Source organism: Drosophila hydei, unplaced genomic scaffold, assembly GCF_003285905.1.
Source record: "Drosophila hydei strain 15085-1641.00,03,60 unplaced genomic scaffold, DhydRS2 tig00000060-arrow-pilon, whole genome shotgun sequence".
NCBI lineage: Eukaryota > Metazoa > Arthropoda > Insecta > Diptera > Drosophilidae > Drosophila > Drosophila hydei.
Genome location: NW_022045656.1, coordinates 9,957,854 through 9,976,787, shown reverse-complemented (window position 1 = coordinate 9,976,787; position 18,934 = coordinate 9,957,854). Strand labels below are relative to the sequence as shown.

The following is an 18,934-nucleotide window of genomic DNA, read 5'->3' as shown; positions in this document are numbered from 1 at the left end:
TTGATTTATACATAGAAGAAAAGCTCATGATTTCATTAATAACTTATATATCTAACTAGGCTATAAGGCAAGTCACTAAGAGGGATAGACAAAAGAAAACCGATTTTCAGGACAATTTTATGTAGCTTCGCGAAACGCGTGAAGATTCGCAAATTTGAAATGTTTCATATGCTTACTAAATTCAGTCTTTGGGGTTACTTAGCAGTTATAAGTAAAACTACGGCACTGCACTTGTAAAATGCACATTTAAACTAGCTAAAGAAAGCTCTTGTAGAGCCGAATCCGTAGATCTCAGAGTCATAACTGTGGCTGCTGATGTAGGGCAAGTGTGGCTGCGATGTTTGTGCTGGCACGCTCTAGATAGCTACCAGGCATGGGGCCTAGTCCTGGCATTTCCAATTGTTGATGCTGTTGCTGCTGCTGTTGTTGGTGTTGTTGTTGCTGCTGTTGTTGCTGTGGAGCTTTAAGTAAGCTGGGTGATGCCTGCAGTGGGGTATTAGAGCCCATTCCAGCGCTACTACCGCCTGGACTGGGCCCGCCCTCTTTGAGCGGACAGCCGATGGTAAGGCGTACATGCAATCCTGATTCCTTTATAAGATTAACGACATCGCCATGCGACATGCCCGCAATGTCGATGCGGTTAACAGCAATAATTCGGTCGCCCACTTTCAGCTCGCCGCACCGATCAGCCGGACTTCCAGGTATTAGTTTGCCTGAGAAGAAGCAAAATATATTTGAAATCAAGCGAATGCCAGATAAAAAACGAACTCAACTTACCAATTGTGGAGCCGTAGTAATGATTAGATGAGGAGATTATGACAAAGCCAAAGCCTTCGTTCTCATGACGACTGACGATCACATCGTATGGATAGCGTCGCAGCTGCTGTAGCGGTGCTTGTTGCAGCAGCGCGGCTCGTCGCCTACGCAGTATCATTGTCACCTGACCACGCACGGCAGATTCGCCCACCAGCGAAACGACTTTGTGGTGCGAAGAGTTTAGCTATGTCAATAAAGATATGTATTTTATAAGCGAGCCAAGTTATGGGTGATCAATTCAAGTTACCACATTGATGCCATCGATGCTGAGGATCTCATCGCCGGTGGCGATACGGTGGTCATTATCCGCTGCCCCGCCAGGCACTATGTGGCCAACAGTCACCTGTGAGCCCTCCTCTGTGCCGCCGACGATGCGAAAGCCGAAGCCCATCGCCTGACGTTCCAACGTTACCTCGGTGAGCTCACACTGCTCGGCATCCTCCGAGGCATCCAGCAAAGCACCATTGCGCCAGCTGGGCGAGTGCTGCAGCTGCAACTGCTGTTGTGGCGGATCCAAATTGGCAAATCCAACACGCCGACGGTCGCTCAGCAACTCATTGACGCGACGCTGCATGCGCTCATTCTGTATATGCGCCGCTTGCAACGGCGAATACTGCCCGGTGGCAGTTGAAACTGGCGGCTGCTGAACGTAGTAGCCCAGCTGCGATGGCTGCTGCGGTCGTTGGTAGCGCTGCGCCTGGCAATCGTAGCAGTAGCAGGATTCGTGATGACCCAGAGGCAGTGGCAGCGGCTGCATGCTGGGAGGTAAGCCGTAAATGGGATTGTAATTGCCGCCATCGCCGACATCAACATCGACGCCGCTTTGCAAGGTGGCTTCGGCCAGGCGCTCGCTCAGTCGACTGACCATCTTGGGATAGGGATCCATGAAGGGTATATCATCCAGCTCCTGCAGACTATTATTCGACTTGCCCGACACCTGCAAGTGCAGTGACTTGTTCTCAACTGACGACCCCGCATCCGCCTGCTGCAATTCGTTATTTGGCGTCAAGACGCGAGCACGTCGCGTATCCACCAACGGTGTCTTCGGCCGCATGGGCAGCACCTCTTTGGGCTGAGTGCTGTACAGATCGGCAGTGGGCGTTTTACTGCGAAACAGTCCGGCACCTGTGCCGCCGACGAAGTTCTTGCGCAGATTGGTCACGCTACCAACGCCTTGGCTAGCGGCTGATTGTTCGGGCGGCGTGCGCTGTATCTTGAGAGCGGTGGGCGTGGTTTGACTGCACTCCTTGAGCAGCTCCACCACATAGAAGTGGGGCTTGTTGCGCACATTGATGCCGTTTATCTCGAGCAGCACATCGCCTTCGAGCAGCTGAGTGCAGCAGTTGCGGTCGAGGATCTTCTTCACTATTTGACCGCACGCCGAATCGGCGATGGTAAAGCCAAAGCCTAAGGCGCCTTTCATAATGGAAAATGTGTAAAGCTCCGGCTTTTTCATTAAGATGAAGCCACTGCCAGCCGCTTTGCTAACGCCTTCGCCAGACAAATCCAGAAAATTGTAATTCCCATCCATGTTGAGGTCCACGTTTAAGCGACGCTGCTTCTCTGCCTCGCAGGGCATAACATCCACGGCCATGGTGGTCACCACCTCTGTGTTGGGATCATTGGGATCGAAAGGCAGCGGATACCCCCGGCACACCTCCAGCGCTGCCGTCTCGCCGGGCAGTATGGACTGAAAGATGTTGACCATGTCGTGGTGCGTGTAGCCCAGCACACAAGTATCGTTCACATAGACCAGCACATCGCCCGTCTGCAGCTGCCCGTCCAGCCAGGCCGGACCATTGGGCACCACGGTCTTGATCTGCAGAAACTCCTCCACATCGCTGCCATTGCTGCCGTCGCTGCCAACGATCGTAAAGCCCAATCCGCGCGTCGACTTTAGCAGCGTTGTGTTTATGCGCTGGCCCTGCAGCTCGGCCGGATTGCGTGTGAACTTGTATGGCAGTTTGGCTGCCATTGGCATTGGAACCGTGGGCAACGGCGTTTGTCTGGCAGCTGCTGCCTCCTGCGCGGCCGTTGGCGTCTTTGAGCGTTGTTGCGGCGGCGGCGGTGGCTGTTGTTGCTGCTGCTGCTGCTGCTGCTGTTGCTGCTCCTGCTTCTGCTGCTGTTGTAGCTGCAGTTGCTCCTGCTGCTGCTGACGCTGTTCAGCCGCACGCCGCTTCGCCTCGAGCACCGGATTCTCATACTGAGTGCGTCGATTGACATGATCAATAAAGTACATGCCGTACATGGAGTCTTCAATCTTCTCCCAGCCATAAGGCAGCTCATCCTCGCAGCAATCTTCTAGCGATTTTTTCTGATACTTGGACAAACGCGGATCCAGCCAGTGCGAGGTGCCCGTATTGTGGCTATACATAAAAGGAAATTGCTTAATTTACACACACTAAAAGCTGCTTTCATAGTTACTTACTCTATGAAGTACAGTTCGCCGCGTTCCGTGTAGGCAGTCTCCCACTTGGGCGGCAGGGGTCCTAGGCCATCGCCGGGATCCTCATGACTCGCCTGATTGATGTCTGCAGCGCCACATTCACTGCCCATGCTGCTCTCCCGGCCTTCGCCATTGTAGTACGGACTTTGCAAAAGGTTTTCTGCAAGGAAAGGAATATTTATAATCAATTATAGAAGTCTTTGAGGCATCCTTGTTTTCACAAGCTCAATCAATGGACCTAAGCATTACATCGACTGACCTCAAACCGGATATGTGCAATTAGCTTTTGCTTGACTGATTTGTCACCCTAGTCTATCGGTTCGGGCATCCCCACAGGTAAACAACAGGTGTGCACCCAGCCGAGAATAGTTTGGCCAGGCCCCTGCATGGGCCATTCCTAATGCAGCGCTTTTTGTTGCCGCTGTTGAATGAACCGTAACACGTTCCATGCTAACCAACAGCAAACAAGTGCATTTATTATTAACCACAAAACAAGTCGACAGAGTGGTCGACAGAGTGGTCTCCAGAAGGCCAACTTGAACGCCTGACCCAGTTCTGAACCCTCTTGGTTACATGTGAGAAACAAAGGATGCAATTACACGTACTAATGAGGGGCATTACCTGGTACTTGCTATCAGGTAAACTTTATATTTGAGCTCATTTGAAGGCTGTGCTAAAATTATATTTATTTACAGTTCATCTAATATTACAGGTAGATGTCTATAAAGAATTACATTAGCTTGGCGTCTATTGTAATGAAGATATTCATAATGAGTTTGAAGACCTTTAAATGATATGCTTCTTGGAAAAGTGCCTAATATATGCACTTGGATAGACCTTTCCAGGAAATGTTTCAGCAAATATTTCCATGCAGCAGTTGAAGATTTTTCGAAAAGTGTGAAAGACATCTCAAAATAAATTATAATAAAGATGGAAGATTTCTAGCTCTCTAATTGCTTAAACTGTGCACTAATCAGTCAATCAATCATTCAATCAATTAATTTGAGCATGTTTTTGCGCGCAGCTGAAAGCTAAAAGTCTTTTGTTTAGAGTCCACGACGTTATAAACTTATGCAGAGTATTCAAATTCTAAGCTTAACATATATTTATTTATACAGCTCATTATGATGTCTTCATTCAGCTCAATCTGATGCTAAAAATTTACATCGATGCCCATTAAAAACAGCTAACTGTGCTCGAGCCAAGCTGGCAGCGGCTCGAACCGCTCATCGTTAGCCCATATAAAGAAGACCCATATATGTATATATGTATATATATAAGTATACATATATGTATCTATAGGCATAATTCTCAGACATCTTCATATATAGCGCACTCTTCTAAACGAATTGCAGTCGCAGAGCGGCCCACACAGAGCAAAAACTCAAATATCAGAAATGAATCATTTGCATAGAGAAATATAAATATTTACATCTGTATGGGTGTGCGTGTGTATGTGTGTGTGTTTATGCATATGTATGTTCTGTGTGGAGTTCTTATCAATTAGAGAGAGAGCAGGCAGATGGTCTCATGTTCGATTGAGTTGGACTCCAGCCAGCGCCCATCAATGGCCGCTTTTATTGACTAACGCAAATAGAAGTTGTGCCATGTAGCATAGTGTATGTGTGTTGTGGATGCTGCATAATCCAGAAAGTGTGAACGAACGAGCCCAAACTACGGAAGTTGTTGGCGCTGGGTTTTTTTTTCTTCTTTCATTTTGTTTTTTTGCCATGCATCGGTGTGGCACAGTTTGCTTTAACAGTCGCTACTCCGCCCCGTACCAAATTCCCCTTTGCTACCCCTTCTCCGCCTACTGCTCGAGCAACTTCACTTGTCTGTGTCGACTGCTTGTGTAAATATTTGTAGAGCGAGCTGAAGCCATTTGATCACCAGATGTGGCACAGCAAAATACAGTTCTTTTGAGTACACAGCGCGGTGTTCTATAGGTGAGGCGACGCCTGAGTTCGTTACAGTTCTATATACTGCAATTCGCTCAGTGTACATATGTGTGTCCACATATATGCTACATATAGTAGTTATGCATATAATGTTACCTTATCTATGCAAAATGTCTCTTATCACTATTTGCTTCAGATAAGCGAACAGTAATTGGAAGACTTCCAAGTTTTGGGAAATATATAGGAAAAGTTATATATAAATGTATGCATATATATAATATATTGAATGATTTGTGCTTAGATTGTAGATAAAAAAGTGTAGAATTAAAATGTTATTTTATTGATTGTAATTTTCTTATAGGTTTAGATTGAGAAACTAAGGCAAAGCTTTAAAAAATTTAATTGTAGAAAGACAAGAATATATATATCTAAGGAAATCCAATTTATTATGTTTCATGAAACAGTAAAGTTTCTGTGATTTGTTTGCCTGGTCATGCAAGAGAACTTGACGAATATTTTTCAACTGATTTGCTAGGCAATAGATGATAACTTGACGAAGATTTCTTAACTGATTTGCCAGGCAATAACTTGACGAAGATTTTTCTACTGATTTGCTAGGCAATAGATGATAACTTGACGAAGATTTTTCAAATGATTTGCCAGGCAATAGATGAGAACTTGACGAAGATTTTCCAAGTCTTTTTCTTATACTTGACCAAAGTTTTAGACATGTTGTTGAGGCTCCTTTTGATTATGTCTCAAATGCTCAGTTGGAAGCAGATTAGGAGTAGAATTTTAAATGTAAGTCTGAACTTAGTTTAGGCAAAACTTATTAATGTTAAACAATATATAATACATTTATTATTTACTGCAAATTATGTGATTTTCCAATCTTCTCTAATTTACTTTTTCTCATTTTTGCTTTCATTTATTCTACTACACTTTTCTATTTTTATTTATATTATTTTATTGTTATTTAAAATTACATTTAAAATTATTAAATTTTTTTTTTAATTTCTATTAAACACCCTTCATTTGACTCCTAGTCAAGCTATATTATCTAACTATATTTGACTGTGAACTGAAACATAGCTGAGCATTCTATAGTATTGAAGCTACATTTTCTCGGTGCTAATTTAGGCTATAACTTATATAAGCCTTACAAATATTTCTTTATATACTCATATTTTCCATATATAATTCCCCCAGATTTTCCACACTCCCAGCTAACATAAAGAGTTCAACTTTTCTTTTCATTCGAGAGTCAACGAACTCTACCTTTTGCCTTAGTGAAATTGTTGCCCTTAAATGGAGCACGCCCCATCTTCGGATTGGGCGGACACATGCTACGTAGAGGATCGCCAAGATGTTTATATTTAGTTCTGGCCTTTGCAGACTTTTAGAGCTTGAGAATGCATTGTTAATCTAACAATGCGAGCATGTTGGGAACTGCTCCTATCGCTGCTCCGCTCCACTCGCATCTCTTTTTGCCCCGTCAAACTCTTTCATTTCTTTTCTTTTCTTTTCACATTTTTTTGCAATTAGCCACAATTTTTTGCGTGATTATCGTTGTCAATCATGGACGATACAGAGGAAAATTCAGACGAAACCTCTTATTATGAGTAATGGATATTGTTTGATTATCGCAAACAAAGGAAACTACTGTTGGTAGAAGCAAGTGGCAATGGGAATACCCTTACTTTTGACAAGCAATGCTAAACACGAAGATGTTAGTGTTGGAGCAATGTCGGCTTTCTAGAGTGAACAACTCCTGCTGGAGACAGTGTCTAGCAGCGCTTAGTTTAACTAAAAGTTTTCTATACTAAATCTACTTCTAGTTCCTGTCTCAAAAGTCCAATCTTTTCATAATTTATCATATCAATTTCAATAGTTAACATTTATATAGATATATCTGGTATCAGAGGCCATCAGACAACTGAAATGCCCACTTCATACCCTATATAAAAGCACTCATGTCTCTGATCTGCAGATTGAGCATGGTGAATCGCACAAGCCAAGAGCATGACTCACGCTCAGCCAAGACGCAGTTGAGTCGAGCGTACAAAACAGAACGAAATGCGCGCCAGGTAAGCAGCCCATTGTATTTGGACATTCAGACAGGGGTGGATCAAGAAATGCACTTTACAAGCCTCAAACCTCAAACCTCAACTGCTGAGCAGGGTCAATGACAGTGACACATCAGGCTGAAAGCATTTCTCAAAATTTACATAGAAATAGTGACGGCAGAGAGAGGCAGGGCCACAGCAAAAGTGGACTTGACAGAATAGAGACTTCATATACAGTAGGGAGCAAAAGTGTTTCCATAGTTGACACTTTCAACTTTGTGAGTCGATAATTTCTAAACGAATGAAGCAAATCAAAAAAACTTTTTTTTCCAATAATATGTATTTAATTCTTAACAAATTGCCGTATATAACAAAAACAGAAGTTAATCAGTAAAATATTCAAACGAAGAAAACTGAAACAAAACGCATGTGTACAATTTTGCACCTTCAGTGAAAAAAATTAAATATGATTCTAAATCAATATTTTGTCCACAGGCCCTTATTAGCTATTACATTTTTTATTCAGTTTGGCATACTCTCGACCAACTTTTCTATGGTTTCCTTTGGAACTCGGTTCCACTTCAGTTCTACACGCTTCCAAAGATCGTCTAGGTTGGATGGCATTGATTGATATTGCCCGAGCCGTCGCTTCACGATTGACCACAGGTTCTCAATCGGATTGAGTTCGGGACTTTTAGCTGGCCACTCCATCAGCATAAAATCTTGGTTTTGTAACCATTCGCGGACAGTTTTGGCAGTGTGCGTCGGATCCCCATCTTGATGAAAAATGATTTCCTTTACGGGGTATGCACACTTGTCCAGAAAATTGGGTAGACAGGTTTTCAAAATATTGAGATGGTCTTCTTTTAACATTATACCATCAATTTTATGCAATGGTCCAATGTGCCACCAAGTAAAGCATCCCCAAACTTTGACATTGCCTCCTCCATGCTAAACGGTTTACTTCACATGGTGTTTTTGAAGCTTTTCCCCGGACCTGTGCCAATAGTATTGCGTGCCATTTGATTGAAAACGGTTGAACTTGGATTCATCCGACCAGATAAAACGTTTCCAATCATCTACAGTCCAGTTCTTGTGTTCCCGGGCGAATTTCAATCGACCCTTGACATTCTTCTCGGATAGAGCTGGTTTATTTTTGTTCACATTTGTCACATATCCAACCTTAGCTAGTGCTCTTCTAGCCACCCGCTGACTCACGTCTTTCCCTATGTCCATAGATGCCTTCTTCGGTGTTAGGAACTTATCAGTTCCCATTAGTCTGGCGTCAGAGTCCTTTAAGAGTCGTTTGCGGCCTTTAATAGTGTTTTTGGATGTACCATTGCGTCTTTTCTGGACTTCGGACACCGCTGAATGAAAAATATTAAGCTGATCTGAAGTACTACGAGTCGAACAGCCACTTTCAGTTAGGCTAATAATACTATTTTCGACATCTGACGAACGCTTCTTCATTTTTTCGCGGTACTTTGTAGACTAATTGCTAAAATTAACAAATCTACTTCAAATAATAAGAAACACGTGGATTTCTGGATCATAAAAGTGTAGAATGCATAAATAAAACATATAAGGGTAAAACTGCATGTGTATTGCCGATAAGAGAATTAAGAAATCAAACCAAAGTAAGAATATCGGAAGGTGCAAAATTGTACACATGCGTGTTGTTTCAGTTTTCTTTGTTTGAATATTTTACTGATTATTTTTTGTTTTTGTTATATACGGCAATTTGTTAAGAATTAAATACATATTATTGGAAAAAAAAGTTTTTTTGATTTGCTTCATTCGTTTAGAAATTATCGACTCACAAAGTTGAAAGTGTCAACTATGGAAACACTTTTGCTCCCTACTGTATATATGAATATATATATATACTACATATATATATATATATATATATATATATATATACTTGAGCAGACTGCCTTCAAATATCTTTCAATAATAACTCATAGCAAACAATTCAAATGTTGGCACTCTGTAGAGCCATTTCAAGAAGCGTCTAGTTTAATCATTTCAGACTGCTGTGTTCGGCTAATAATCATTTCAGATAAATAAATAAATATATATATATATATATATAAAATTATTTAGTACCCACAGTCGTTTCATTACAGCCAAACTCATTCATCTATCCATCTGACCATTTGTCTGTCTGTTGCAAAGTTTCAATCTATTGATAAAGAAGTTGGCATAGTTTCATATCTATATAGAACGTCAAGTTAAGTAGTGATATAATAATCTAACCTATATATAATATAATTCAAAATATCCTCACTATATCTTATACAATATAAACTTCTTCTATAACTCCCAATCTTAAAAAATAATCTTAAAAATTGCTAACATTATTGCTTCTCTAACTAAATAACTTTAGTAACAATTCCCATCTATGCCAAGTGTATTTACTATCAATAAACGCTAGACATTTATTTCTTATTCAAATTGCTCAAATAAATTGCCCAATGGCCTACAAATCAATTAAGAATTCAAGCCATGCTAAGCGCGCTTTCTATGTAGAAATGTCTAGGCTGGGCCTGTGGTCAGACGATTGAATTGCTGGAGACGTTTGCATGAAGTCGTGAACTCTCACTGCACATAAATAATTAATGTCATTGAGGCATGGAGCAATGTGCAACACTTCAGGACTGGCACAGTCAAGCCAGACTCTTTGTGGCTGCAGCATTAAGGGCTTGGATGTGGCATGCATTGTCGGGCAAGTGTGGTATTGTGGCTCCTTGCGCTGCTCGAGAGGCTAGCATAATGATGGCATCTAATTGGCTTTGCTGGTTCGTTAACTTGGCTTACACACGGCACGCCACAGACTCGCCTCTCAGCTGGGTTCCTTGTGCATGTCACAATGCTGTCGTAATCAAGAAATTAATAATCGCATCATATGACGCGAATGGCAATAGCAACGAAGCGGCGTCGGCTCAGCTAATTGCCAAAGACATGACGCGTAAATGATAAGGTAAGCGCGCACACATTGAGGTGTTTCCTCGTGGGTGACCATGGAGTGGGTTCATTGCCATTTCAGTTGTCGGGGGGGACCAACACACAGTTCACACAGTTAACTGCTTGAACCAAACGCGCTAATAAATAAGTTAAAAACGTTTCATAAGTTTCATAAATTCCGTCTAATGTTACCTAATTTGGAGACCACATAACAATGCTGGCCCAGGTCGTAAAACACCTGCTTGAGACGTAAAAACTAAGCCGAGCGCAGCATTTAAAATTCACAATTGATGTTCCGTTCAAGAAATGTCGCTTGGCCAACTTCCGAAAGCGATTTTTGTTTGTTGTTAGACGAAACAGTTTTTAGATGGCCTATTTAGGGTCTGGGTCGGGTCCGATTGCTCACCCTGTCATGTTAAACGAGTCTATTTAAACTATAAATATCAATTTTCCACTTCATATGCATAAGCGGACTAATGCCAGCCACGCCCACACGCCCGCAAACATAGAGGAAAACAACTTTGAACTCAATCAAACTTGTGGCAGCCCCCGCACTGCTCGCATGTGGGTCGATTTGGCGGCGCAGGTCTCATGAATGAATGTGGTTAGGCTATACTACAACTTACTACGAAAACAGCAAGAGCCACACACATTAAATGGCTGACAAGTGTTTGGGTAGGCGGTTGCAAGTGGTTTAAGCGGCATTTGCGCTCACATTTCACAGTGCATCAAATGCCACGCCGAAGTCTCAAATGCAGGGACACAAAAGTGAGAATGTTATTGAGTATCAGATTGCCTGACCAAGAGTTACTCTGTATTCAATTACCAAATCAAGAGATCGAGAGAGTGACTGACTCAAAGATACCCTGCACATGAAGTTGTTTTATTTATATTTCATTTTCTTTTTTTTGTTATTTATTTATATTTATATTTCATTTAACGCTTGACAAATGAGAGTGCCTGAGTAGAGATACCCTGTAATGATGATTGCATGCAGTGCTTAGAAATTTGCAATTTATTAAGAATTTATTATTAGCTGTTAGTGCTCTTAGATCTTAGATATGTTATTCTTCAAGTTTAAGCCCTAAGCTTAAGCTCTTCTAGAATTTAATGTATCAAAAAGCAGAAGAACTCAGGTTAAGTGTGTACATACAATATTAGATGCCTTAAAGTCTTTTATACTTCAACTTGTGCTCAACAAAATCCTATCAAAAATCGATATTTATCGTTTTTGTAAAAGCTTGCCGATCTATACAAAATTTGCATGAGTTATAGAAGTACTCTTGTGTACGCATCTAATTTGTTTAGCTCTAATATTCTTCGAGTTCACATTAGAAACGGTTAGGTGTGCAGGTGTGAGTATGCCATTGGCATGCTGTTAATATATTCAATCATTTATCATATATATGTGATAACAAAGTAAACTTCTAATGAATCCAGTCTTCAACTATGCATAAAGCAGTGAATCGACTACGTAATATTCGTTCGCTTGTTTCAAATTACTAAATTTGGGCAACGATCGATATTTCCATTATTATCGATACTTGTCTAGCTGTAAAGCAGCTCAGTAGTAACACAGCTGTGCTACTTATCACCACTAAGCCGACTACTTACCAAAGATATAGAAGTTACCTAGTTACCACGCTTCCAGTTGAGCCTTTCAAAAATTTCTAAGCTCTTTCAAGACAAGTTTCTAGCCAAGCCAAAATACACTTTTCACGAGTTTAAAGAACGAAAACTATCGAAAGTCACCAGCTTGAGTCAGGGTAGAGCCAGAAGACCCACAAGCAGAAGTGAGAATCGGGCTCGTCTTACAACTGAATCCATTGTCTGAAGTTTCCACAGTTGAGCATAAGCATAAGGTGTAAACAATTGGCACGTGTCTGTTTAGACAACAAAAGGCATAAAGCACAAGGCAAATCAATTGAACTCTTTAGCCCCGCTGTGCACTGAAGTCTTATACATATTTTGTCTGTATTATGAAAGGCAGCTAATTTTCCCTCTTTGCCCTCTTAAGGCAATTGCAAGTGCACCCGAAACCGAAACCGAAACCGAAACTGAGACTGATAAATAAACAAAGTGAAGCACAAAAACTGAAGTGTGGGTGAACTCATGTTGGCCATGTGGGCGGGATTGCCATGCCACGCCGCAGCCTGATTGCCTGGGCAGCATGTGGCTTTTTTTTTAACAACTTCGAGTAGCTGCAAACAGCAAACTGACCTCAATTTTCTCTTAGAACTCTTTGGCCTGAAACAGCATACACACAGACACACACTAATCATTAATTCAAAGCCTCCAGTTCCAGATCGTAAGTCAACTAATCTTGCTTTCAAATGGGAGCAGCATTGACATGTTTTTAAAAACTGTCTGCACAGTGAATTCTACATTAGCCAACAAAACAGAATTTCTTTTTAGCACAAAATATGCTGCAAAGTAATTAGGAAGGGAGTTTATTGACTGCTAATCAAGTCGTTTTTTAGCTTAACTATTAATTGCTAAATCAAATAGCCAGCTGCCTGCTCTTTAGAAATTCTCCTCTGACTGCTGCTGCGTTGCCTTGCAAAGTGAGCATTAAATTTTTTAAATGTTTATAAGAACAAGAATTAGCTGTGAATGAAACTATATAATATATACTATTTAAATAAAGCTCAACAATTTAGTTCAGCTAGACCTATATGTCTAGACGTATGGAAAGCCATAAGAACTAGAAACTAGTCTGAGCTCAAACTTATCTGCAGTCATCAATAGCTTTTGCTAATTATATATGAAATTGTTTAAGAAATTATATAAAATATAAATACAATTCAAATATTTAAGCGATATAAAATATGTATCAAGTATACTTGTTGACCAAACACAGAATATAGTGAGGGTATTTCCTAGCTGGGCACTTACGCCTGAAGCATAGTGTTTATTGAAGCTTGCAGTAGATAATTTGTCACGAAATGTAGGAACGAGAAACGTTTGAAAAAGTATAAATTACATATATATAAACTGTATATATATTGAGCATATATATAGATATATACATGCTGATTAATCAACTTGAACAGTCGACTCTATGTAGCCATGTCTTTGTCTCTTGCTATGCCAATTTATCTCACAGCTTTCATTATGCAACGCTGCACACTTTTGTCTATTAATATATATATATTTATTTATTATATATATATATATATTTGAATTAACTGGATCAAGTCACACTCTATCATAAACAATTTCATTAATGTTTCAGACAAGTTTGATTAGACTAGAAATTTGAAAGTTTTTTCCCTTATAGTATCTCTGTGCCACATATATATATCTATTATTTATATTAGAAAAAAGTTTCAATTGCAATTAAAACTTTCAATTTAAAGTGATTTAAATATTCGTTCTTCAGCAAAGTTTAGCTTTGTTAAAGTTAAGTTCGTTCTTTGTTGTAAACAAATTAATTAAATTTAGTTGGTTTCCCTTCAATCTAATTAGGTTTCTCTGCATTAAAAAACTCCCATATCAGATGGCAATTAAATCATTGGAAACTTTCTTGATATTTACCTTTGCTGCCTTTCAGTATGCTGCTGGGATGACCGACTGGGCGGCCGCTCGTGGAGTTGCCATTGACTGCGCCATTGCCGATGAACTGCTGATGATGGCCAGACACTTGGCTGTTCAGCGAGGAGGTGCCACCTAGCGACGTGACATCTTCCCTCGAAGCATGCAGCGATGCGGACGTAGACTTCTTAATAGCAGGTGGCGGCAAACCCAAAGGTGGACCAGCAAGTGCTGTGCCAGTTGCTGCTGCTGCTGCTGCTGCTGCTGCTGTCGGCTGGGGCATGGCAGCCATTGCATAACTGTTGCTGTCACCGTTGCCAGCAGCAACAATAGCAGCTAGATCCGAGGCGCTGGAATCGGTGCAATTGAATTTCTTGGCATGGTTAGCCCGGCCACTACTTCCGTTGGCAAGGTTAGAATTTAGACTTGAGTTTCCGTTAAATGTTGCAAAACTGGTTGATGCAACGCTGGACGCAATTGCCGCAGCAGCTGCCACCGTTGTCGCTGCCGTCGCCGCTGAGCTGCCAACAGGATGTGGATGTGAATGTAGATGTGAATGCTGGTGGGAAGCATTTAGCACAACCGACGCCGGCGCCAACTGTTGCTGCTGTTGATGGTAATGCCTGTAGAACTGATGCTGCTGCTGCTGCTGCTGCTGTTGTTGCTGTTGTTGATGTTGGTGTTGGTGCATTAGGTAATCACTCGAAGCTGGCGCCGCCGTCGAGCTAACTGGCATTGCCTTAGCCAACAAAGCAGCACTTTTAGCCTCTGCGCCTGGCCCTGCACCACCACCACCCGCTGCCGCTGCCGCCGCCGTCGACGTCGTCGTCGTTGTCGCTGTCGCTGTTATTATTGGCATCTTCTTCTCACGTTGCTGTCGTCGATAATAAACTTGTTTTCCCCACGGCCTCGACTATCTATTTGCCATTGCGAGTTTAATATTTTTATATTTATTTGATTCGTATATAATTTATGAAGTGTTTCGTCCAGCAGTTTGCTAATTAGTATCACGTGTTCTCTGTGTCATTGGGCATTCATTGAGTACATTTGGCAGCATCATCGTCGCATTATCTAACGTGCATTGAGCAAGCGTTGCCTAAAACCGAAGAAAAATCAGATAAGTAAGACTAGATATGTGAGAGAGAGCCTAGAAAACGCTCAGTAATCAATGCCCACAGACCCTTCTAGAGTGTGTTACGTGATTTGAATATATATTGAATATTATACAACATTAAGGGTAAACATTTTAGGGAATACATTGAATGATCCTTGCAACATTAAGTATATGCATAGAAGACATAAAAATAAATAAATCAAAGAGAAACAGAGATTTTATTAATATAATAAAATCTTGAAGTGAAACAAAGCTATACCTAGCTTAATGCATATCCTGTATCCTATTTATGGGACCATAAGCCAAATCTTTATTTTCAAAAATAAATAAAATATTTATATGAAACATTTATTTACTGATAATAAATTTCAGCTTGAACTGAGACTTTTACTATTAAATGCATGAGCCGAAAAATGAACTAGAAAATGAAAATGAACTTGGTAAATGAAATGAACTGGAACTAAATGCTATATAATAGACTGATAAGTCAAATGAACTAAGTAGATTGATGAACTGGAACCTGAACTATATGCTATAATAAAAGATGAGTTAGCTAGATTGATTAGCTAATTTAGTTGATTTGAAATATACGTTATAGAAAGTATTTAAGATATAAGTGAAATCGATTCAGGTTTAACTTCTATAACCACAAATAATTTAACAGCTAAGGAACATTCATGTTTTTAATGTTTAAATTGAAGCACTTTATATAAATCTAATTCTCAGTTTTTATTCAACCTTCTCTATTTATTGTTAAAGATTTTAATTTTTCTTCCTTATTCAATATTAAAATTTTAAGTAAATTTTAATACAAGTTTATATATTATTATCTATAAAAATCATTTGCATACAAATTCAAACTTATTTCCCTAAAAAGATGTTGACTCATCGTAAAAAAAAAAGAATATAAAAAAATTATGAGTTCGGATGCGGGCATGAATAAAAAGAAAATTAACTGTGCGAAAAAAGGGGCAACAAGCACGGCAATAACATTAAATTCCTCAAGCGAAAAATTTACTCCAATAATAAAAAAAAAACCAGCACACATACACACACACATATACACACAGAGCTAAGACGGTCCTCTATATAGGGAGCTGCGGCAACAATCACCAGCTAAGAATGCCAGCAGCAGCAGCAGCAACAAAAGCAAAGAGAACAACAACAACAAAGATGGAGAAACAAGTTTTGAGACCATGCCACCAGATCGACCAGTCAGACTTGATGCCACAAACAACAACAAAAAAAAAAACAAGCGGAGCAAAGGCAAAGGTAACCCCCACATAAACATGCTAAGCATACACATACACACACACACGCACACATATGCACTGCATATGCCACGGCGCGCGAGTGTGTGTGTGTGTGTGTGTTGCTGGCATCTGCACTTGCCACGGGACGCAGACGCGCAGGATAGGCTAGCGACAACAATGCACTGGGAAAACGAGTCGTTTATGCCGCGAGACGCGCAGCGTTGTGGCATAGCCTGCGGTCAAGAGTCGGCACGCTCTCTATTTGGATCGCTGGCGTTGCACGTTGCGCTGCCACCTGTCGAAAAAAAATATAAACAACAACCACAGAAAGGCGAAAAGCGCACGTAGCGACCACAAAGAGGGACAGAGAGAAAGGGAAAGAGAGAGACAGAGAGTGGGAAGGGGAGGGAAGAGCTGCAGTTGCAGTTACTTTTAAGCGGCAATAATTTCACTTCACGGCTAAATTTCACCATTAACGTTTTTTAATTATAATTGTCTTTTACTTTTTCTTTGTTTAAATCACGTTAGGTGTTTTAATGTTGACAAGTCAAAAAGTTTGCACATTTTCAGCTCTTTTTCTTTCTTTCTTTTGCTAATTGTGCGCATTTGAAATTTTCCGCAATCTTGTTCGTTTGCTCAAGTTCAAGGTAAAAGCAGCGTAATACCAGTTTTTCGATCACATATCTAATCTACTTTCTATGAGAAGCCGCTCTTATATGAGGAATGTGCCCGAGTTGCCGTAAGGTAAACAATTTCCAATATTTGTAGTTATCCAGCAACAATATCAACAAACACTTTCATTTTTCGCACCTCTTTGTTTGCGCTTCGATTTGTGTTTAGATTGATCGACAATCGATCAATGTGATCGGCTGTATCACAACAAACGCAGGAGCAGTGAGAGGCTGGCACTTTCCATTTCGGAGCGAGAAAAACCGCAAACGCGTTTTCAAAACTGCGCAACACGCACACTATCACGGCATCATACACACAAACACTCACTCACACACACTAGACTTTTTGTAAGACGATATTATGGATATGCTTGAACTTGTTATTGCTTTGGTACCTCTAAGAAAACACGCTGAAGAAACGCGTTGCACCTGCGCCGAAGATAGTTGTTTTGGTAATATCTAGTCGCGAGTTGTTTTCACTTCATCCAATTCGCACACACTTTGTATATAATTGTTAAACAAATTCAAAAGGGCAATGAGTATTTTGTATCACACTACGATTTATTTTTTCCCGCTGGAAAATCTAGTAAGTGTAAACACGCGCGACTCAACCGAATCAAACGAAATCTCAACTACGACTAAACGATATTTTGCTTCATTTGCTATCGATACTCGTTGCCCGTATACCTGTTGCTCAATAAAACGCTCGCGCCCTAACACATAAAATCACTAAATAAATAGCTTGAAAAAAATTAAGGGAATATACACTGAATAAAAACATGACAAAATAGTGAAATCGACACCATAGTAGTTCTTCATCCATTTATTTTAAATTTTCAAATTTATTTTTGTAAATTTAAAACTACTACTGCGGCATCAGTAATTTAACAAACATTCACATACAAATCCAGCTGTCATATTAAAAATATCGATACATATACACTTATCGGTGTCCATTCACAGGAAATTGGAATTGTCGATGACAGTTTCTGAAGTTAATTTAAATGGAGGCCATACCTTTTTTTTCAAAAAAGAAATAACGGAAAACACAGCAAGCAGGCAAGAAATGTTAAATATTCTATTTGTACATAGAATATGATGTAGGTATGCAATTACTTTCCAATCAATCTTTTACATTCATCTTTTTAATGCAAAATTAACCGTGTAATAAAACAAATTCCTATTAATATTTTCTTTGATAAATTACATTTTTATCGCAAAATATGGAGATCGGCAGTAAGTTGCAGATTCAGCTTGTTATGCTGTCCAAATAATTAACACCCATTGACAGTCCAACTTGTAAATGAACTTGAAGTTCGCATCTCAGAAGCGTTCTGCATTTTCGATCATCATGGTGATAAATTCATTGACACTCGAAATATTGGCAACGTGCTACGATTTTTAGGCTGTGTACCATCAGAAAATGAGATAAACGAAATTATTGCAGCAACTGAATCACCGGAAAATCCTGGTGAAACGCATTTGCCAAAATTTATGGCGCATGTTTCTACATTGCTTATGAATCGAAAGTAAATCTGATTTCTAATTTAAAACTTAATTATATATTAACTTTCTATTGCAATTTATTACAGAATGGAACCCGCAACCCCGGAAAAACTTCTATCAGCTTTTGAAATATTGGATCCTGAAAATAAACGATTTCTTACAAAGGAATACTTTGGAAAGTTAATGGAGGAAGAAGCCGAAAAATTTTCAAAAGCTGAATTGGAGAATATGTGGCCAGTGGCAATAGATCCGATCACAGGGAATATACCATATTTATTCTACATAAATCAATTAAGGGTAAATAAGTCAATATAGATAAAGTGCATAATATATTTTACTATTTTACTAGCACAAAACCACAATTTATGATGTCGCCGACGCGATCAGGGAGGAGCTTGCTGCCAACGAGAAAGAAAAGAAAAAGGAACGCTCGCCAATGCCCCAAATGCTTGGTCTCTAGAATATGCAAATACCATGCAGATTTAACTGTAACTAACTGCTGCTGCATGGATACAAATTATGTGTTTCAAATTACAAAATATTCAGAATGAAATTAGAGTTTAAAATTTGTTATATATATATTTTTTATATAAATTTAGGCATTTAAAAATATAATTGTTTATATTTGAAAATACGTTGTGCGCAAATTTGAGCAAGAATTCT

The 18,934-nt window shown here is 40.0% G+C and overlaps 2 protein-coding genes across 3 annotated transcripts; one reads left to right on the top strand and one right to left on the bottom strand.

Moving 5' to 3' along the window:
• Positions 1–28: 28 nt before the first annotated feature.
• On the bottom strand, positions 29–17,601 carry LOC111597020 (membrane-associated guanylate kinase, WW and PDZ domain-containing protein 1). 2 transcript variants are annotated; one of them, XM_023311527.2, is made up of 6 exons: positions 16,905–17,601; positions 13,731–14,823; positions 3,245–3,422; positions 1,064–3,182; positions 778–1,000; positions 29–713 (listed from the first exon to the last, which is right to left on the bottom strand). In XM_023311527.2, the coding sequence occupies exons 2-6, from the start codon at positions 14,584–14,586 to the stop codon at positions 298–300; spliced, it is 3,792 nt and encodes a 1,263-aa protein (XP_023167295.2). In that variant the 5' UTR covers positions 14,587–14,823; positions 16,905–17,601; the 3' UTR covers positions 29–297. The 2 variants fall into 2 exon arrangements, with proteins under 2 accessions (XP_023167295.2, XP_023167294.2); XM_023311526.2 differs by having other exon boundaries at positions 17,161–17,601.
• A 270-nt stretch (positions 17,602–17,871) lies between these two features.
• LOC111597021 (dynein regulatory complex protein 8) lies at positions 17,872–18,802 on the top strand. The gene is made up of 4 exons (XM_023311530.2): positions 17,872–18,001; positions 18,057–18,294; positions 18,358–18,568; positions 18,621–18,802. The coding sequence occupies exons 1-4, from the start codon at positions 17,989–17,991 to the stop codon at positions 18,729–18,731; spliced, it is 573 nt and encodes a 190-aa protein (XP_023167298.1). The 5' UTR covers positions 17,872–17,988; the 3' UTR covers positions 18,732–18,802.
• Positions 18,803–18,934: the final 132 nt, after the last annotated feature.

Coding starts and splice junctions, on each gene's coding strand:
- LOC111597020 (XM_023311527.2), bottom strand. CDS start 14,586: ATGCCAATAATAACAGCGACAGCGACAACGACGACGACGTCGACGGCG. Junction 3,423..13,730: donor CATACTGAAAGGCAGCAAAG/GTAAATATCAAG, acceptor CTTTCCTTGCAG/AAAACCTTTTGCAAAGTCCG. Junction 3,183..3,244: donor GGCGAACTGTACTTCATAGA/GTAAGTAACTAT, acceptor TTTTATGTATAG/CCACAATACGGGCACCTCGC.
- LOC111597021 (XM_023311530.2), top strand. Junction 18,295..18,357: donor ACATTGCTTATGAATCGAAA/GTAAATCTGATT, acceptor AATTTATTACAG/AATGGAACCCGCAACCCCGG. Junction 18,569..18,620: donor TCTACATAAATCAATTAAGG/GTAAATAAGTCA, acceptor CTATTTTACTAG/CACAAAACCACAATTTATGA.